General features: G+C 56.8%; 1 protein-coding gene across 2 annotated transcripts; it reads right to left on the reverse strand.

Annotated features, from left to right (window-relative positions):
- Nucleotides 1-1,928: 1,928 nt before the first annotated feature.
- Nucleotides 1,929-15,443, reverse strand: ALDH4A1 (aldehyde dehydrogenase 4 family member A1). 2 transcript variants are annotated; one of them, XM_038160004.1, is made up of 12 exons: nucleotides 15,230-15,443; nucleotides 13,769-13,862; nucleotides 13,422-13,514; nucleotides 13,270-13,317; nucleotides 12,401-12,556; nucleotides 10,028-10,177; nucleotides 9,871-9,945; nucleotides 6,761-6,948; nucleotides 5,072-5,145; nucleotides 3,475-3,671; nucleotides 3,104-3,151; nucleotides 1,929-2,438 (listed from the first exon to the last, which is right to left on the reverse strand). In XM_038160004.1, the coding sequence occupies exons 1-12, from the start codon at nucleotides 15,262-15,264 to the stop codon at nucleotides 1,944-1,946; spliced, it is 1,653 nt and encodes a 550-aa protein (XP_038015932.1). In that variant the 5' UTR covers nucleotides 15,265-15,443; the 3' UTR covers nucleotides 1,929-1,943. The 2 variants fall into 2 exon arrangements, with proteins under 2 accessions (XP_038015932.1, XP_038015933.1); XM_038160005.1 differs by having other exon boundaries at nucleotides 1,929-2,405; nucleotides 15,230-15,436.
- Nucleotides 15,444-21,709: the final 6,266 nt, after the last annotated feature.

The raw sequence follows: 21,709 nt of genomic DNA on the forward strand, positions 1-21,709 counted from the left end.
AAACCCATACACCATCAGGATGGGCCCCAAAAAACCCATACACCATCAGGATGGGCCCCAAAACCCACACACCATCAGGATGGGCACCAAAAAGCCCATACACCCTGTCAGGATGGGCCCCAAAACCCACACACCCTGTCAGGATGGGCCACAGAATCTCCTGAGAGCCCAAAGAATGACACAAACCATCAGGATTGACCCCAAAAAACCCACACACACCATGAGGATCAGCCCCAAAATCTCCTGCACAGCCCAAAGACCGACACACACTGTGAGGATTGGCCCAAAAATCCCTCGTGAGCCCAAAAAACCCACACACACCATGAGGATCAGCCCCAAAAAAAGCCACACACCCTGTGAGGATCAGCCCTAAAAAACCCACACACCTCATCAGGATCGGCCCCAAAATCTCCTGGGAGCCCAGAAAGTACCACAAACCATCAGGATCAGCCCTAAAATCTCCTGGGAGCCCAAAGAATGACACAAACTGTCAGGATCAACCCCAAAAAACCCACACAAACCATCAGGATTGGCCCCAAAAAACCCACACAAACCATCAGGATTGGCCCAAAAATCTCCTGCACAGCCCAAAGACCAACACACACCGTGAGGATCAGCCCCAAAAAATAACAAACCCTATGAGGATCGGCCCAAAATTCTCCTGTGCAGCCCCAAAAACCATCACACACCGTGAGGATAACCCCAAAAACCATCACACACCGTGAGGATAACCCCAAAAACCATCACACACCATGAGGATAACCCCAAAAACCATCACACACCGTGAGGATCAGCCCCAAAAATAAAAAACCCCATGAGGATTGGCCCAAAATTCTCTTATGCAGCCCCTAAAACCATCACACACCGTGAGGATCAGCCCCAAAATTGCCCATGAGCCAAAAAACCCAATGAGGATTGGCCTGAAAATCTGTGCAGCCCAAAAAGCAACACAGGATCACCCCAAAGAGCAGCACATCCCATAAGGATCAGCCCCAAAACCAACACACACTGTCAGGATTACCCCAAAAACTGCCTGTGAGCCCAAAGAATGACACAACCCTGAGGATCAGCCCCAAAAACCAACAAAACCTGTGAGGATTGGCCCCAAAATCCCCCGGGAGCAACGAAGATTGGGCCAGAAATCTCCTGTGCAGTGCAAATAACAACACACCTGTCAGGACTGGCCCCAAAAGCATCCCATACACTGCCAGGACTGGCCCCAAAAACATCCCACACACTGCCAGGACTGGCCCCAAAAACATCCCACACACTGCCAGGACTGGCCCCAAAATCTTGTGGGAGCCCAAAAAGCAACACACAGAGTGAGGATGGTCCCAAAAACTTCCAGTGAGCCCAAAGAACCCCACACACCCTGAGGATCGGCCCCAAAAATATCCAAACCCGTCATGATCAGCCCAAAAATCTCCTGTGAGCCCAAAAACCAGCACACCCCACGAGGATCAACCCCAAAAATCTCCTGTGAGCCCAAAAACCAGCACACCCCACGAGGATCAACCCCAAAATCTCCCAGAGGGCCCCAAAATCTCTCGTGAAGCCCAAAGCCCAGGATCAGCCCCAGGAAGGAGCAGGTGCTGCCCCACCCCAATCCGGGACCCCATTCCTGGGGGAACGCTCCCCAGAGCAGGGATTTGGGGTGGGATCCCCCACACCTCCCTCATTATGGGGTCCCACAGGGGTTTGGGATGGGATCTCTCACACCTCTCTCATGACTGGGGTCCCTGCAGGGATTTGGGATGGGATCCCCCACACCTCCCTCATTATGGGGTCCCAGATTGCCCCACAGGGATCTGGGGTGGGATCCCCACCTCTCTCATGATGGGATCTGGGATTTGGGATGGGGTTCCGGGATGCCCCACAGGGATTTGGGATGGGATCCCAGGTTTCGCCACAGGGATTTGGGATGGGGATCCCCCACACCTCTCTCATGATTGGGGTCCCGGGGAACCCTGCAGGGATTTGGGATGGGGATCCCATACCTCTCTCATGATGGGGTTCCTGCAGGGATTTGGGATGGCATCCCAGGGGTCCCACAGGGATTTGGGGTGGGGATCCCATACCTCTCTCATGATGGGGTTCCTGCAGGGATTTGGGATGGAGTCCCAGGGGTCCCACAGGGATTTGGGATGGGGTCCCCACACACCTCTCTCATGATGGGGTCCCAGGGGTCTCACAGGGATTTGGGGTGGGGTCCCGGGAGTTCCACAGGGATTTGGGGTGGGGTCCCCACACACCTCTCTCATGATGGGGTCCCGGGGGTCCCTGCTCTCCACGATGCAGGGCTCCACGAAGTAGCCCACGCTGTCGTCGCAGCCGCCGCCCGCCAGCACCGTCAGGTTCGGGGAGCTGCGGGCGTGCTGCAGCCACCTCTTGATCCGGGCAAAGGACTGGGGACAGGGGACACGAAACGGGTTCGGGGGCTGCAAGGGGGTTTGGGAAATGAGGGGGTTTGGGGGTCTGCAAGGAGGTTTGGGGATTGAAAAGGGGAGTTTGGGGTTCTGGAAGGGGGGTTTGGGAGTCTGGAAGAGGGGTTAATATGGGGTTTGAGATCTGGAAGGGGATTTGGGGGTCTGAAAGGGGGTCTGGAAGACAGGATGACATGAAATGAGTGGTTTTTGGGCTCTGGAAGGTGGTTTGGGGGCTGAAAGGGGCTTTGTGGGTCTGGAAGGGGGTCTGGGTAAGGAATTATAGGAAAAGAGTGGGTTTTGGAGTCTGAAAGGTGGTTTGGAGGTCTGAAAGGGCATTGGGGGGTCTGGGGATTTAAAAGGGAGTTTTGGGGTCTGTAAGGGGGTCTGGGTCACTCCTCTCAGGACACGGCTCAGGAGCAGGAGCAGGGAATGCACACAAAACCCTCACAGCCAGGACGACTTCTGGGGAAAATTCCTGAATTCTCACGAGCAGGGCCAACAACATTCAGCCACCAGGCAGCTCCAGCTGATCCCTGTCCCCATTTCTGCAGCAACCCCCGACCCGGGGCTGCTCTGGGCTCACCCTGATCCCTGTCCCCTGGGGCTGCTCTGGGCTCACCCTGATCCCTGTCCCCATTTCTGCAGCAACCCCCGCCCTGGGGCTGCTCTGGGCTCAACTTGTCATCGATCACGGCCGAGAAGAACGTCCCGAAGTCCTGGGTGGGCTGTGGGAGGCAGAAAGGAGGGGATGAGAGCACCCCCTGCACTCCAGAGCTCCCTCAGGACCAGGGGCAGCCGCAACTCCCCCAAAAACCCTTCCCCGCGTCCCAGGAGCTCCGGTCTCCGGGAAGAGCCGGCCCGGCCCTCCCTGCAGAGCGGCTACAAGTTAATTTCTAATCAGGGCCAGGAGCTGCGGGGCGGTGGGGGGAGCGGGCGGGGATGAAAAGCTCGGTTCAATGGGAATTAGCAGCCAGTTCCCGCAGCCCCTAATCCCATCAGCCTCCCGCTGAGCCGCAAAGCCCTTCAGCAGCCCGGCAGCTCGGCTCACATCTCCCACTTTGATCTTCCCGTGCTCCTCCAGCAGCTTCTCTTTGATGTGGGGCCACAGCGAGGCCGGCGCGTAGAGCCGGGAGCAGGCGGAGCATTTCTGCCCGCCGAACTCGAAGGCCGAGCGCAGGGTCCCGTTCACGGCGCTGCCCACGTCCGCGGAGCTGTGCACCACGTGGAAGTTCTTCCCTCCGCACTCTGCAAAACCGAAACGGGACGGGAGGAGCTGCCAGGGCGGGGCAGAGCCCAAAATGTGCCTGGGGCTCTCCCCGCCGGCTGGGACTGATGTCTATTTTATGTTCATATATAATGACATAAATAAATAAATATTTAAAAAATATAAATAATGATGGTTATATATAATATAATAAAGTATATTATATATAAAATATATGTTATATTTCCCATGTGTTTGTGACCCTGCAGCTCTTCAGAGTGGAGCTCCACGCTCCACACGCAGTGTCAGCTGCTGCTCTCCCGTTTGGGGCACACACAACAATTCCTCTCCAGGCCGGGCAATCAAGGACACCTCACTGCCCCAGGCCCCAGAGACTGAACAAAAGGGAGCTGGGGGAGCAACCCTGGGGTGAATGACTTCATCACCTGAAGCTGCAATTGGAGGATTAACCCCCAATACGCGAATGGACCAAAGTTAGAAAAGTGTGCAAACCTGTGCCCCACGGTCCATTTTTGGGTGCAGCCCCTGCCTGAGATGTACCTGAGGGCCCTTCAATAAACACACCCGCTTTTCATCCCCCTGATTTTGTCTGGCTCTGTTTTCAGGCAGCCCCAAAAGGCACCAGGGCAGGGAGAGCTGTGACCACAGGGACACAACCCTGGAGCAGGCAGATAAAACCCAGGGAAAAGGGACCAACCTCAATTCCAGAACTTTGGGACCCCAAAAGATGGGATCCAACCACCACCTCCCCACCCTAAAATCCCACTCCCACAGCTCTGAATATCCATGGCTTTCCTGCACCCCCTGCCCTCAGAGATGGGAATGCTGCCCCTCTCCTCCCCAGGCAGAGGAGGAGCTGCCCCCGAGCCCTGAATCCTGGGCAGCTTTGGGTGCCACAATATGAGAAGGACATAAATCTATCAGAGAGCATCCAGAGGAGGGCTGCAAAGACAGTGACAGGTGTAGAGGGGGAGCTGTACGAGGAGTGCTGAGGTCACTTGGTTTGTTCAGCCTGGAGGAGACCGAAGGGAGACCTCCCTGCAGTCTACAGCTGGGGGCAAAGGAGGGGCAGGCACTGTACTGATCTCTCCTCTCTGGGGACCAGGAACAGGACCCGAGGGAACGGCCTGGAGCCGTATCAGGGAGGTTTGGGTTGGATATTAGGGAAAGGTTCTTCACCCAGAGGGTGGCTGGGCGCTGGACGGGCTCCCCAGGACAGTGGTCACAGCACCAAGCCTGACAGATCTCCAGAAGTGTTTGGAAGATGCTCTCAGGCACAGGGCGGGATTCTGGGGACTGTCCTGTGCGGGGCCAGGAGCTGGGCTGCGATGATTCTTGTGGGTCCCTTCCAACTCAAGATATTCTACGAGTCTATGAAGCAAACAAAAAAAACCCCAAGAAAGGTGCGGGGGGCCGGTACCTCCGGCCAGGCGCGGGAAGTTGCGGTAGCGCTCCAGGTTCTCCGAGACCTGCTTCCAGAGGCGCCTGAAGGTCCTGCAACGGCAGGGAGGAGCTGCTCAGGCTCTGCACACACGGAGAGGCACACGGGGGGATGGGACCTGATGGGAAACCCTCTAAAAAAGATGGGAAATACCCCAAGAAAGAGATGCCTTGATGGGAAATCTCCGAAAAAAGGGATGCCCTGATGGGAAATCCCCTAAAAAAGGATGCTCCAATGGGAAACCCTCCAAAAAAAAGGGATGGGAAATCCCCCCATAAAAGGGATGCCCCAATGGGAAACCCCCCCAAAAAAGGGATGCCCTGATGGGAAATCCCCTAAAAAAGGATGCTCCAATGGGAAACCCTCCAAAAAAAAGGGATGGGAAATCCCCCCAAAAAAGGGATGTCCCAATGGGAAAACCTCCCCCAAAAAAGGGATGCCCTGATGGGAAATCCCCCAAAAAGAGGAATGCCCTGATGGGAAACCCACTAAAAAGACGGATACCCCGATGGGAAACACTCCAAAAAAGGAATGCCCTGATAGGAAAACCTCCCCCAAAAAAGGGATGCCCCGATGGGAAACACTCCAAAAAAGGGATGCCCTGCACAGGGAAGTGGGACTGGGAGCACAGGTATCAAACAAAGGCCCCACACAGCAGCTCCACAGCTTTAAAAATAAACTGTTGCAGGGAAGGGCACGCAGTGAGCATCCAGAAGTTTCTGTTCCTCCCCTTTCCCCCCTTCCCTTCAGGCCTCACTGTGACAAACCCCTCAGCTGGAAAACAATAAAAATGGAAATGGCCTCGCAGCAGGAGGCTCAGCCACCAACACAACACGAGCTGTGAGCTCCCCACCTGGCCAGCCCCCTGCTCACCGAGCGTGGCCTGGCCCTGGGGCAGGGTCCCAGAGTCTGACAGCCCCTGCAGGGACCCTCAGCACCTCTGGCACCGCATGGGACACAGCCAGAGCCCAGGGAGCAAAGCCAGCCGGGGTGCAAACCAAACCCACCAGAGGACCAAACCCACCTGGGGCAAACCAAACCCACCTGAGGTACAAAACCCACCTGGGGGGCAAACCAAACCCACCTGGGGTACCAAACCCACCTGGGGTACAAACCAAACCCACCAGAGGACCAAACCCACCTGGGGGGGCAAACCAAACCCACCTGGGGTACAAAACCCACCTGGGGGGCAAACCAAACCCACCAGAGGACCAAACCCACCTGGGGCAAACCAAACCCACCTGGGGTACAAAACCCACCTGGGGGACGTACAAAACCCACCTGGGGGGCATACAAAACCCACCTGAGGGGGCAAACAAAACCCACCTGGGGTACCAAACCCACCTGGGGCAAACCAAACCCACCTGGGGTACAAAACCCACCTGGGGGCAAACCAAACCCACCTGGGGTACAAAACCCACCTGGGGTACAAACCAAACCCACCGCCCCCCTGGGAGTGTCACTACCACTCTGGCTGTTCCTGTGCTCAGAGCTCAGCCCCCGAGCTAAAACCACTCCCCCCCAGCACCAAAACCCCTCAGCCCCTTTCTGTCCCCACTCTGAGCCCCCCTTTGGGTGTAACCGTGCAGCCACGCCCTGCCAGCTGCTGCAGCCCTTCCCAGCGCCAAGAGGAGCCCCAGCCCCGCCCTGCCCCTGTCCCCAACCTACGGCACACTGCCGGTGAAGTTGAGGCCACAGAAGTGCTCGGAGCTGGTGACAGTGTCCCCAAACTCGGGGCCGTCCGAGGGCACGAACTGCACCACGTTGGGGGGCAGCCCCGCCTCCAGCAGGATCTTGTAGACGGCGTAGCTGGAGAGCAGGGCCGTGTCACTGGGCTTCCACAGCACCACGTTCCCCTGGGGACAGAGAACACCTCAGCAGGGATGGCTGAATTCCCCGGGAACTGTCCCAGAGCGGTGGCACCTCGCGGGGACACGCAGCCTTTATTTCTTTTCTGTGGTCCCTGTTATTCCACGTGTTCTCCACACACACGTGTGGCTCTGGAGCCTGGTGTATTAGTGACCACACTTCCCAGTACTTTTCCATGGCCTTCCCGAGGCAGCAGGACAAAAATGCCAGAGCTCCAAGCCCCAGGGGATACAAAGCTCCGGTGCTGTCTCGGTTATTCCTGGGAACCAAAGGTGAGGACAACTCTTTGGGATATTTCATGGGCAGAGCACAGCCAGTGCTGAGGGGGAACTCCAGACCGGGGGGAACTGCATCACCACCTGTCCTCCCAGTTGGTGCTTTTTATCAACTGCGCTGATTTCCTAAAACCTATAAAAATGTCCTCATCCCGTGGGGTGGGCTTTTGTGGACATCTTTCCATAACTGCCCCTGAAGGCCTTCAAATAGAGATCTGCTCTTGTATTGCCCCCTTCCTAAAATCATCTCCAGTTTCATTTCCAGGTTGGCAAAAAGGCAGCACCACCCTAATGCCAGCGCTGTTCGGGCAGGACTGGGTGTGCCCTGCTCAGCTGAGGGCACAAATCCCCCCCTTTTCTCTCACCAGGTGTCTGTGCCAGCCTTCCCCAAGAGGAGCTGGAAACACGGCCCTGGTTCCTGCCTCAGGACACAGGAACGTGCTCCCGATGTCACCAGCACTGCCACCAGCCCTGGGCAGGGCCTGCAGGTGTTTGTGCCAGGCAGGGCAGTGAAACCAAACCTCCTGCCTGGATTAACCAAGCACAAACAGCACGAGGGACTGGAGAACTCCACTGGTGACACCCCCTTGGCCCCGTGCCACCCCACCCCCTGGGCCCCACGGCCTCCCTGTGACCGCCCCGTGTCCCTGTCACACGGCTCAGCCTCCCCTGCACGGGGTCACAGCCCTGGACGGGGAGTTTTGGACTCCTGTCTCCTGCTTTCCAGGGATTTGCTGTGCAGGAAAAGCTGCCCCTGGGCACAGCCCCCCCTGGGCACGGCCCCCCCGGGCCCCTCCACTCCAAACACTGCCAGAGCCCTGCAGAAGCTGCAGGCAGCTGGGAAAGCCAGGCCAGGCTGGGCACTGCATTCCCAGCAGCCTGGACTGCTCTGACCCCGGGGAAATCCCACTCCCAGGACCACTGCATGCACCTCTCCAGAGGCTAACCCCCGTGGTGACAAACACTGGGCTCTAATTAACATTCCCCTATTAAGCAGCATTTTCCCCTAACTTTAATTCCAGGTGCCCCCTGCTGCTGAGCTTTCCAAGGCACCTGCTGATGTCCTGCTGCCTCCTGCTCCCAGCCCAGGGCAGGGGATCCCAGCCCCCTGCAGCATCCTGGGGGGATTCACTGCCACACGAGCAGGGGGAGCTGGGTGAGCCACGGCATGTCCCCAGTTGTCACTCAGAGCTGCCAGCACAGGTTTGTCCCGTCCCAGCAGGGCTCACCCCCTCTGGGATGAGCTCATCCCCAGATCCCCCAAAGCCAGGGGTGTCCCTTGGTCCTGGAGGGGGAGGAAGGGACCTCTCTCCCCAGAAATCCTCCCAGCTCCAAGGGGGCTTCACCCTGTCCTCGTCCCCCCCACTCCTGCCCTAGTGACAGGTTCAAATGATTCCCTCAAATATGGCTTCAAATGTGATGTTCCCAAATTAAAAGCTCCAGCCTCTTTGGGGCCAGCAGGAAATCTGAGCCTAATTAGCAAAGAGCTGAGGACAATTTGTTGGTTTTTCTTTCTTTCCCAGTACAACAATAAATTAATTATGCCTGGCCCAAATTCACCAGGTTATTACAGTCTCTCCCCAAAATCCACCCTGCAGAGGCAGGAGCTCCTGTGCTCCATGGGCTGGGACACAAATAGGAATGTGCAGAAATGCTTTCTACCAATACTCTGATTTTTTTCACATTTTTTCAGGTGTTCTGGGCTCTCCTGTCTGCCAGTTCAGTGCTAAATGGCAGAGCCACGGCCTGCCCTTGCTTTCCTTGGCCCTAACACACCCACTGCGCCCAGAAAGTGTCATCCCAGAGGAATCTGAGCAGCTACAAATTGGTTACACTTTCATGTCCCGACAGCACCCCGAGCCCAGGTAGGAAATCAAACCCCTGCTGCGTTTATTCCCAGATCCCAAACCCAGCCTGGGAAGGAAAAGACACCTTGCTTCAGAACAAAAACCCCGCAAGGGCAGGTCTGGGCAGTTTGTGCTTTTCCAGCACTTCTCCCATCGCACTGGAAATCCAGACACTGGGGTGTTTTAATTAAAGCCTAAATGCTGATCGGGTCAAGGGCTTCAACAGGCCCCAGGTGTGTCTGTGGAACAGCCCCAGGTGGGCTCAGCTCCCTCCCTGCCCACCCCAGCCCAGCTGAACCTGAGGGCTGGGATCCCTCTCCCAACCTTTCCTGGGACTGTCCTGTCCCCCTGCCCTGTCCTGCCCTCCTGCCCTGTTAGCTTGTCCTCTTGTCCTGTCCCATCATCCTGTGACCCTGCCCTGTGACCCCACCCCCATGTCCTGTCCCCCTGCCCTGTCCTCTTGTCCTGCCCCACTGCCCTGTCCCATCCCCCTGCCCCCTGCCCTGCCACCCTGCCCCCCGTCCTGTGACCCTGCCCTGTTCCCCTGTCCCCATGCCTTGTCCCCCTGCCCCCCCTGTCCTGTGACCCTGCCCCCTGTCCTGTCCCCCTGCCCTGCCACCCCGTCCTGTGACCCTGCCCCCCTGTCCCCCCATGCCCTGTCCCCCTGTCCTGTGACCCTGCCCTGCCCCCTGTCCCCCTGTCCTGTCCCCCTGCCCTGCCCCCTGTCCTGTCACCCCGCCCTGCCACCCCATCCTGTGACCCTGCCCCCCTGTCCCCCAGGACTCACCATCAGTGCCGGAGCCCCCGCCAGGTTGCCCCCGATGGCCGTGAAGTTGAAGGGGGACACGGCAGCCACGAAGCCCTGCGGAGGCACAGGGAGAAGGGACATGGGGAGCGTCCTGTCCCCCAGCGTGACCCACGGGGGGCACGGGGGCCCAGCTCACCTCCAGCCCCCGGTAGACCATGGAGTTGGTGCTGATGTCCACGCTCAGGGGCTGGCTCTGCTCCAGCTCCAGCGCGTACTTGGCGTTGAAGCGGAAGAAGTCGATGAGCTCGGCGGCGGCGTCGATCTCCGCCTGGATCACGGTCTTGCCCTGCACGGGAGACGAGGCAATGGGGCACGGGGGAACGCGGCAATGGGGCACGGGGAACGCGGCAATGGGGCACAGCAGGGATGTGGCAATGGGGCATGGGGAACGCGGCAATGGGGCACGGGGAACGCGGCAATGGGGCATGGGGGACCCGGCAATGGGGCACGGGGGGAACAGGGCAATGGGGCACGGGGGGACCCGGCAATGGGGCACGGGAGAACGAGGCAATGGGGCACGGGGGGAACGCAGCAATGGGGCACGAGGGGAACGCGGCAATGGGGCACAGCAGGGATGTGGCAATGGGGCACAGGGGGAACGCGGCAATGGGGCACGGGGGGAACGCGGCAATGGGGCACGGGGGGAACGCGGCAATGGGGCACAGGGGAACGCGGCAAAGGTGCATGGGGAACGCGGCAATGGGGCACGGGGAAAGAGGCAATGGGGCACGGCAGGGATGCGGCAATGGGGCACGGGAGAACGAGGCAATGGGGCACGGGGGGAACGAGGCAATGGGGCACGGGGGAACCCGGCAATGGGGCACAGCAGGGATGTGGCAATGGGGCACAGGGGGAACGCGGCAATGGGGCACGGGGGGAACGCGGCAATGGGGCACGGGGGGAACGCGGCAATGGGGCACAGGGGAACGCGGCAAAGGTGCATGGGGAACGCGGCAATGGGGCACGGGGAAAGAGGCAATGGGGCACGGCAGGGATGCGGCAATGGGGCACGGGAGAACGAGGCAATGGGGCACGGGGGGAACGAGGCAATGGGGCACGGGGGAACCCGGCAATGGGGCACGGGAGGGACGCGGCAATGGGGCACGGGGAAACCCGGCAATGGGGCACAGCAGGCATGTGGCAATGGGGCACAGGGGGAACGCGGCAATGGGGCACGGGGAACGCGGCAATGGGGCACGGGGGGAACGCGGCAATGGGGCACGGCAGGGATGCGGCAATGGGGCACGGGGGGAACAGGGCAATGGGGCACGGGGGGAACAGGGCAATGGGGCACGGGGGGAACAGGGCAATGGGGCACGGGGGGAACGCGGCAATGGGGCACGGGAGAACGAGGCAATGGGGCACGGGAGAACGCGGCACTGGGGCACGGGGGGAACGCGGCAATGGGGCACGGGGAACGCGGCAATGGGGCACGGGAGAACGAGGCAATGGGGCACGGGGGGAACGCGGCAATGGGGCAGTGCTGGGTGCGGGGCCCCTCCCGAGCTCACTTCCCAAGGATGGGAACCTTCCGCCTGGCCTCACACTGATCCCGCTCCCAGGAGCAGCAAGGAGTGAGGATCAGCCTGGATCCCCTCACAGAGCACCTCCCGCCATTCCCACTGCCAAAATCCACCCCGACAGCCCATCCTGCCCTGCTCCTCCGGCTCAGCCCAGCTCCTCCAGCACCCCTGTCTTAGGCTGGAAATGGGGGTGTGTATTCTATTCCTATCTGTGGGACAGTTATCTCTGTTCATTGGGCAGTTTTCTTTATCTCTCCCACAACCTTCTCCCTCCAGGAGATCTCTGCTGTCCATGGCCAGTGAGTGTCCCTGCATGGCTGATCAAATTCCATCATCCCATGGGAGATGCTCCGCCCAGGGGAGGAGCCAAGCATTCCTACCTGGATACAATCTGAGCCTGGGAACAGCACAGCAGCCTTTGCCCCCTGCATTGCCAGAGGAGCAGCTTTCTCCTGCCCTGCATTCCCAGAGCAGCAGCTTTCTCCTGCCCTGCATTCCCAGAGCAGCAGCTTTCTGCTGCCCTGCATTCGCAGAGGAGCAGCTTTCTCCTGCCCTGCATTCCCAGAGGAGCAGCTTTCTCCTGCCCTGCATTCCCAGAGGAAGAGCAGGCCCATCTCCAGCAGCCCTGGAGCTCCAGAGGAAAACTCCCCCCTTGTGCAGGATCCCTGCTCCAGCAGAGGCACAGCTGGCCCTGCAGGAGGGCTGAGCCACCATGGAATGGCACTGCTGCCACCACCCTGACCCACAGGGGGTCAGGGCATGCTCTGACTCTGGCAGTGGTGGGGTTTTTTGTTTTTTTTTTTTTTTGTACTATTACATTTGTATTTTTAATTTTCCTAGTAAAGAACTGTTATTCCCATATCTTTACCTGAGAGCCTTCTAATTTCAAAATGATAACAATTCGGAGGGAGGGGGTTCACATTTTCCATTTCAGGGGAGGCTCCTGCCTTCCTTAGACACCTGGCTTTTCAATCCCAGCCCCCTACCTGCCCAACCATGGTCTTGGCCAGCACTTCTGCTCGCCGCGGGCCGCTCAGCATGTCGGCCGCCTTCAGGAAGATCTGGGCCCGGTCCTGCACAGGCTTCAGGTCCCATTCCTTCCTCGCTGCCAAGGCAGCGTTAATGGCTTTGTTAATGAGCTCCTGCGGAGGCAAAGGGGAAAAGGCAGCAAGGAGGAGCCTCTCCAGGTTCCTCCCCACCAGCAGGTTGTCACTGTCATATTTTCTGAAAAATCCCTTCGCCAGGATTTCTTCTCCTGGGAAGCTGAGAAGTCTCAGAGAAAAATGAAAACAATAATTATCTGATTGCTTCTGCTGTGTTTTGCTGCTTTGGAATGTGGTATGGAGATTGTTTACCAACTGGTCATTGTTTGATTGGCTTCACGTGAATTGTTTTAACTTAATGACCAATCACAGTCAGGCTGGAGAGAGAGTCACAAGTTTTCATTATTCTTCTTTGTGGCCTTCTGTCTGTATCCTTTCTCTATTCTTTAGTATAGTTTTAGTACAGCATTCTTTAATATAATATAATATAATATCATAAAATAATAAATTAGCCTTCTAAGAACATGGAGTCAGATTTCATCAATTCCTCCTTCATCCTGGGGACCCCACAAATACCCCACCAGGTCACAGGGAAAAGCGAGGGGTCACCCACCCCAGGCACAGACTACTGGTGCCATCACAACCCCGAGTCTGCAGCTCCTGGTGGGTTTGTTCCAGGATCCCTGGGGCTTGGAAAGGCTCCTGGAGCCTCCCTGCTCACAAAATGCATTTCACTTGCCAAACCAAGGCCAAGTGCTGCTGCCTCCCCAAAAAAGCAGCCAGGAAGAGGGGGGACAGGGAGGTGCGCTCACCTTGCTGGCGTAGCAGTACTTGGCCACCTTGTGTGCATGGTTAAAGGGCTGCGAAGAGAAGAAGAGGCTCTGTAGGAACCAGTCCCAGCATCCTGCTGCAGGGACCCCCCTGCTCCGTTCTCCCCCATTCAGTGAGAAGCCCCCCGACTCACCGAGAGCTGGTACCTCACCGTGGGGGTCCACACCTCCTCCCCCCCGATGACACACGGGATGTCCTCGGTCTTGCCCTTCAGGTCAGCGAGGGCCTGGCAGAGAGGAGAACGCGCTGGGAGCAGCTCCCATCCCCTCCAGCTGCCCTCCACCCCCCTTCCCACGGGCAGAGGGAACTGGGAACAGGCTCCGGGCACGGGCTGCCCAGAGGAGGCACGGCTGTGCCCACAGGGAAGGAGCAGAAGCTGGGCAGGATGGGGTTGTCACACCAGGGAGAGCCTGGGGCTGCCCTGCAGCACAGCCCGGGGCCCTCCCAGCCCCAGAAACCCCCAAATCCTGGCACTGGTACCTTCTGGAGCGCCGCTCGCTCGGGGCTCCCCGGCTTGAACTCCAGGATGGGCTCGTTGGTCACCTGGATGGCCGTGCGGTGCTGCCATCTCCGCCTGCGACAGGGGCGGGACAGGAACCGCTGCAATTCCGCCGTTCCTCCATCCCCAGCATCGTGGGGACAGCTCAGCCCCGGGGACAGCTCCATCACGGGGGACACCTCAATCCCCGGGGGACAGCTCAGTCTCTGGGGACACCTCAGTGCCGGGGGACACCTCGATCCCAGAGAACACCTCGGTCCTAGGGGACTCCTCCATCCCTGGTGCCCCCAGCCCTGGGGACACCACGGTCCCGGGCTGCCCCCCCAAACAAGCCCCTGCTCCGCTGGATGGGGATGCCAGAGCCGGGAGCCGAGCCCAGCCCTCGCCCCCAGCCCCGCACCCCTTCTCTCGCTCATCAGAAAGCGCTGGGACAGGCATTTTTAAGGAACCAGGCACAGGATGGATTTCTGAGGGACCAGGCACAGGATGGATTTCTGAGGGACCAGGCACAGGATGGATTTCTGAGGGAGGAGGCACAGGATGGATTTCTGAGGGACCAGGCACAGGATGGATTTCTAAGGGAGGAGGCACAGGATGGATTTCTAAGGGAGGAGGCACAGGATGGATTTCTAAGGGACGAGGCACAGGATGGATTTCTAAGGGACGAGGCACAGGATGGATTTCTAAGGGACGAGGCACAGGATGGATTTCTGAGGGACGAGCTCCGGATCGAGCCGGGCTGCCCCAGCCTCCCAGCGCCCCGCCGGCTCCCGGCAAAGTCCAGCGGGCAAAGGCCGGACGGGCACCGCGAAGCGCCCCGGGGTCAGCCGGAGCTTGGCAGAGCCCAGCCCCACGAGCGGGGTACATCGTCCAGCTCAGCGATAATGCCCGGAAAACGGGGACATGGGAGAAAAAGGAGGGGAAAACGAGAGGGAAAGGGGGGAAAGGAAGGGAAAAGGGAGAGAAAAAGACAAGGGAGAAAAGGAGAAGACAAGGGAGAAAAGGAGGAAAGCAAGGGAGAAAAGGAGGAAAGCAAGGGAGAAAAGGAGGAAAGCAAGGGAGAAAAGGAGGAAAGCAAGGGGGAAGCAGCGGAAAAGACATAAAAACAAGGGTAAAAGGGAAAACAAGGGGTAAACTGTGGGAAACGGGTAAAAACGGATGGGAAATGAGAAAACAAAGGGGAAAAACGAGGGAAACAAGGGCAGAAAAAGGAGGAAGGAGAGGGAAACAAGGGGAACTGAGGGCTGGCAGTGCCTGGGGCGGGCAGCGGGAGAGTTCCCCGGGATGGCAGGAGCGGCAGCGCGGATCGAGCGGAGCCCGAGTCCGCCCCACGCGTGGGGAAGGGAAGGGAAGGGAAGGGAAGGGAAGGGAAGGGAAGGGAAGGGAAGGGAAGGGAAGGGAAGGGAAGGGAAGGGAAGGGAAGGGAAGGAGCCCGCACTCACCCGCAGCCCCTCAGCGCCCGCAGCCGCCGCCACATCCCGGCCCCGCCGCGCTCCGGCCCGCGGCCGCCACCACCCACCGTGCGGGGGGAGGGGAAGGCGGGGAGGAGACACAACCATCGATTAATTAATAAATTAATAAACGCCCGGGGGCGGCGGTCTGGAGGAGCGGCCCCGCTCCCGCCGCTCGCTGTGTGTGAGGGTGCTGGCCGTGTCCCCCACCCCCGCCCGCGGGGTGCCCGTGGGGTGTCCCCAGCGGCGCGTCCCCCCCCGCGCGGTGATGGTTGCGCCCGGAGCGGGGGGCGGTGGCGCGCGGCACGTGGGAGGGGGCGGGGCGCGGGAAGGAGCCAAAATTCCTTTAAAAAAGGGAAACTCGGGAAAACAGCAACAAAAATCCTTTAAAAAAGGGAAACTCGGGAAAACAGCAACAAAAATCCTTTAAAAAAGGGAAACTCGGGAAAACAGCAACAAAAATCCTTTAAAAAAAAGGGAAACTCGGGAAAACAGCAACAAAAATCCTTAAAAAGAAGGGAAACTCGGGAAAACAGCAACAAAAATCCCTTCAAAAAGGGAAACTCGGGAAAACAGCAACAAAAATCCTTTAAAAAAAAAGGGAAACTCGGGAAAACAGCAACGAAAATCCTTTAAAAAAAGGGAAACTCGGGAAAACAGCAACAAAAATCCTTTTAAAAAAAAGGGAAACTCGGGAAAACAACAACGAAAATCCTTAAAAAAAGGGAAACTCGGGAAAACAGCAACAAAAATCCTTTAAAAAAAGGGAAACTCGGGAAAACAGCAACAAAAATCCTTTAAAAAAGGGAAACTCGGGAAAACAACAGCGAAAATCCTTTAGAAAAGGGAAACTCGGGAAAACAACAACAAAAATCCCTTCAAAAAGGGAAACTCGGGAAAACAACAGCGAAAATCCTTTAGAAAAGGGAAACTCGGGAAAACAACAGCGAAAATCCTTTAGAAAAGGGAAACTCGGGAAAACAACAACAAAAATCCCTTCAAAAAGGGAAACTCGGGAAAACAGCAACAAAAATCCCTTCAAAAAGGGAAACTCGGGAAAACAGCAACAAAAATCCCTTCAAAAAGGGAAACTCGGGAAAACAGCAACAAAAATCCTTTAAAAAAGGGAAACTCGGGAAAACAGCAACAAAAATCCCTTCAAAAAGGGAAACTCGGGAAAACAACAGCGAAAATCCTTTAGAAAAGGGAAACTCGGGAAAACAGCAACGAAAATCCCTTCAAAAAGGGAAACTCGGGAAAACAGCAACAAAAATCCCTTCAAAGAGGGAAACTCAGGAAAACAACAGCAAAAGCGGCCCGGGGACAGGCACGGCTGGGGCTGCGGCCGGAGAGGACCTGGGCGGGGAGAAAGAGAAAGCAACTGAGAATCCCTTTGGGAATTGAGAATTACCCTAAAAAGGGGTGATTTAAACCCAAAGGTGGGGCCTGCCTGGGGCACAGGCCCGGAGGAGGCGGAGGTGTGCAGGGCGCACTTCAATTTCCAAGCAGAGTCACGTTTCAAGAGCTGCAGCTGAAGGACCCCAATTTGAGGGGAGTTCGGGCTATTTCAGGACCCCAATTTGAGGGGAGTTCGGGCTATTTCAGGACCCCAGATCACCTGGGCTGAGCGGATTTTCAGAGACGAGGATGGTCCCTCCCTCCCCAGACCCAAATCCTTCTGCTTTAGAGGCGTTTTCCACCCCAAGAATTAACACGCGGAGCCGTTCAACCAGGAGTTTGGTATTTATTTTATAGTTTTTTGTGGTTTTCATCGTCACCAGAGACCGACTGGGACCTGTTCCGTGGGCACCGTGGGCTGAGCCCCAGCCGGGCAGGACGGAGGGGTGGGACGGGCTGGACACGGGCTGGACACCGCAGCAGCACATGGGGAGGGGACGGTGGGGTCGGTTTTGGCACTAAAAAAAGGAAAATGGAGCAAATCCACCGAGCTCAGAGGAGGGCGAGTGGTTCTGGCTCTGGCTGAGGGCGTTCTCAGGGCTCCTCCTGCCGTGGATTGGATTCTCGAAGCATTTCGTGGTCCCGAATCCACTGGTGGTGTCCCATTCCAGCTGCTGCGGGTTCCCAGCACAGAATTCCAGCCCCACGGCCGGGAGCCGGGTCATCCTCCGGCCTTTCCCCACCTGGGGTCATCCAACAGCATCATCAGTCCAGTCTTTTCCATTAAAATTAGCTAATATACAGAATATAAAGCACAGTATTTACACAGGGACGGTAACCAGGGGCGTTCCCACACCATCAGTAGTTCGTTGTCGTGGGGATAAAAGAAACTCTTAGGTGACCTAAAGAGGAACCGACAAGAAGTGACACAGCAGGAGGGAAGAGGCATCAATACCCCCCACTGGAACACGATAAATAATAAATAATCTTTTTTGGCAGAAGGTCGCTACATTTACTTTAACCACAGGAAGGTGTTTTAGGGACTGGATTGTGAGAGTTTTGGCGAAACCAGGTTACACAAAGGAGTGTTTTAGTGACTGAGGTTGGACTGCCCTCAAACCCTCTCCAATAAAATTTGGGGTTTTGGGGGTGGCAGTCTGGGCAGCTCCACCGGGTTTGTGGCACCGTGGTACTCTGGGCTGTTCTGCCACAGACATGACTCCGGTTTGAAGCCACCCCAGGGGCTGTTTCAAGCATTCACATCATCATTTCCCAAAACAGGGAGCTGGCCAGACCGACAAGCACCCCCCTCCCAAGTGCTTCACTGTTGGAGTGCCTCAGATTAGGGGGGAATGGTGGTTTCTGCAATCAAATACCCACATTTAAACACAATTTGTTGCTCCTTCAAAAGAGAAGCTTTGAAAGGCTCCTGCAAATGCAGAAGGGTCTGAGGACACTGAACTCACAGGAAAACAGACAGAAGGGAAGGCTCAAGTGCTTCCTCACTGCTCTGCCAAGGGCCTGGCCGAGCCCTGAGCGTTCCCTCTGCAGGGAGAGGGGCTGGCATCCCATTCCACGGAGAATCTGGCAGGCAGTGCCCTCAGCTCCCCTCTGCTGTTATTCCCACCAGGACGCCGCCTGCTGCCTCGTTGGTAATTTTGTTTCTCGGTTAAAACTCACAGGGACACAAATTACATCCCGAAAAAAGCTTAAAATCCAGCGTTTGGGTGGCAACCCCGAGGGCAAAGAGCGTTAAAAGCTGTGTGCTCCCCTGCAGCTGAGCAGAAGGACAAAACCCCCGAAAGTCCTGAAGCCAGGGGTGGGAAATCCTCACTGCGGTGTTCCTGCCTCGTGCAAGCGCTGGGATGCCTTCATTTAGCCAGGATAAACCATTCCTTAAACACTCAGCTCTAAAATGAAGCACTCCAACGTGAAACCTCGCAGCTCTGCAGCTCTTCCAACACAAACATCCTCCCCGTGTTCCCAGAGCCAAGGGAAACACCGGGACCAGCTCCGGGAGCACCCCCGGCCCTCCGCAGCCAGCTCGTGTTTCTGCTGGCAGCAACGATCATGGAAAGGAAAATTAATATAATCTCACTTAGGAAACAGCTCTGGATGCATATTCAGGCACGATTCCCATCTGTTGTTTTGTTTTGTTGAGTTAATCCAAATTTCTACAGGTACAAGAATAATTTATATTTTATTTTTTATTATCCAGGCTGAGGCAGAGTTTAACCCCCGTCCTGCCACGCTCCAGGGATCCGGGAGGTCCCGACCCCTTCCAGGAGCACCCTCCCAGTCAGAGGAAAGAAATAAAATCTCAGGGAAGGGAATAAAATCACAGCAACAATTCTGCAGAGGTGGAAGAGATGCTGAAGCTGCAGCCTCCCCTGGAGGAAGCCACCTGTGAGTGCTCCACAGCCAAAGCTGGCCTGCTTATTTCCACCTTGACTCTTGGAACCATCAGAGAATTTGGGAGTCCCATCAGAGCAGAAGAGACTTTACAGGGGAACGATTGCATCTGCCAACAGAAATCTGTTTGCACTTTAAAAACCTCTGATAAAAATAGAATATATACTGTGTTTTTATAAATAGATTACACATTTAGCTTAGATGAGTTTCATGACATTCCCCCCAAAACATTTTTTTTTAAAAGACTTTTGTTTTTTTCCTTGTGTGAACTAAGATGATCATCACTAAGTCTTTGAAAAACATGTTTGTACCACATTATTCTTTAAAACATTTGTACCACATTATTCTTTGGACATTTTTGAACAACATGCATTCACAAACTGCCATTTGTTTACTGAAAACATTTTTGTACAAACCCAGTTTAGGAATTTGATCTATTATTACACTGCTAGCGAGCAAAAAAATCTGCTTCCTTGAAATCCCCTTTTAAAAAATGGGAAACGATGAGGAGGATTTTCTGACTGTAAATCTAAAAAAGTGTCAATATGACACCGCATTAAGAATAGAAAACAAAAATAAAGTATTTACAGCTTTACAAAGGAAAAAAGAAAGAGGTCATCAAAATCATTTCCAGCATTTTTACAATTAAATTCCTTTTTTTCTTTTTTTTCTGTGGCAAGCTTTGATCTGGTTTCTGGAGTGGTGCCACACACACGGAGCAGGAGCAGCAGCACGGCTGGACTTGGAACCAACGACCTCCCAGGGAAACCCCCAAGGACCACCCCAGCTGCCCCCAAAAGGCTGGCCCAGCCTAAATGAAAATAAACCCCGACCCCGAGTATGAAAACACCTTTTCTTCCTTAAAAATGGATTACATGTGGTTACAAGAAAGACATCGACACCCATGGGAACCTCTACTGTCCTACACTCACCACCGTGCACGTGAGTTCTACACCCTCTACTACACCCCACATCCCTCTCACCCACCCCACTGCGGGTGCTGCTCCCCACCCCACAGCCCAGCTCCAGCTGTGGGGATTCCCTCAGCACTACTGCGGGTGCTGCTGCCCACCCTGCACCCCAATTCCAGCTGTGGGAATTCCCTCAGCCCCCACTGCGGGTGCTGCTCCCCACCCTACAGCCCAGCTCCAGCTGTGGGAATTCCCTCAGCACTACTGCGGGTGCTGCTGCCCACCCTGCACCCCAATTCCAGCTGTGGGAATTCCCTCAGCACTACTGCGGGTGCTCCTGCCCACCCCACACCCCAATTCCAGCTGTGGGAATTCCCTCAGCCCCCACTGCAGGGGCTGCTCCCCACCCCACACCCCAATTCCAGCTGTGGGAATTCTCTCAGCCCCCACTGCAGGGGCTGCTCCCCACCCTGCACCCCAATTCCAGCTGTGGGAATTCCCTCAGCACTACTGCGGGTGCTCCTGCCCACCCCACACCCCAATTCCAGCTGTGGGAATTCCCTCAGCCCCCACTGCAGGGGCTGCTCCCCACCCCGCACCCCAATTCCAGCTGTGGGAATTCCCTGCCCTCAGCACAACAACAGCTCCTGGCTTTGGGAACACTCAGCCCCCTTCCTACCGGGACACTCAGTTTTAATAAAAAATAACAAACCCAGAGTGGAAAGGCAGCACGACCCCGACAGCTGCTGGGGCTGTGGTGCCAGGAGCATTCCCGGGATGGGGACAGCCAGGGGCAGCTCCAGGAGCGTTCCTGGGAGAGAGGACAGCCAGGGGCAGCTCCAGGAGCGTTCCCGGGTGAGGGGACAGCCAGGGGCAGCTCCAGGAGCGTTCCCGGGTGAGGGGACAGCCAGGGGCAGCTCCGGGAGCATTCCCGGGAGGGGACAGCCAGGGGCAGCTCCAGGAGCGTTCCCTGGTGAGGGGACAGCCAGGGGCAACTCCAGGAGCATTCCTGGGTGAGGGGACAGCCAGGGGCAGCTCCAGGAGCATTCCCGGGTGAGGGGACAGCCAGGGGCAGCTCCGGGAGCGTTCCTGGGTGAGGGGACAGCCAGGGGCAGCTCCAGGAGCATTCCTGGGAGGGGACAGCCAGGGGCAGCTCCGGGAGCGTTCCCGGCAGGAAGGGAGCCAGGAAGGGAGCCGGGGCAGGCTCCAGGAGCTGATTCACTGTGCTGAGCAATGCCTGCCCCGGCCACTGAAGCATCACAGACATCCAGACTTGGCAGACGCTTCCTCAGCCTCGGGAGAGGCTCCTCGGGAGCAGCTGAAGTTCAAAACCCTTCAAAACCCTTCAAATTGCAGATTTCAAACATGCAGTCCCAGCCTAAAAAATACCCCAAATCCCCACCCACCCATCCCCCAGCTTGCAGCCCTAGTGAACAGCACATTTACCACTTTGGCCACCTAAGAAATAACAGGAACGAGCACTTTGGAATGAGGTTTCTCTTCCAGAGAAAAGTTATTTACAGGACAGACCAGGCTTTGGAAAGCCCCTCACCCCAGGACCCAAGGAGCTGTCACCTATCTGCACTGAGCACTGCCACCAGTAAGGACACCACAGCAGTATCCTTGGATCCATGGGCTTGGACAGAAGCCATCGGCTGTGGCTCGTGCCCTGCACACCGTGGATGCTGACGGATCAGCCTGGTCCCTCCTTCCCAGCCTGGAAAAGGCAGGGAGCTCCTTTGACCCTCAA

This window comes from Motacilla alba, chromosome 21 (assembly GCF_015832195.1).
Source record: "Motacilla alba alba isolate MOTALB_02 chromosome 21, Motacilla_alba_V1.0_pri, whole genome shotgun sequence".
Taxonomy (NCBI): Eukaryota; Metazoa; Chordata; class Aves; order Passeriformes; family Motacillidae; genus Motacilla; species Motacilla alba.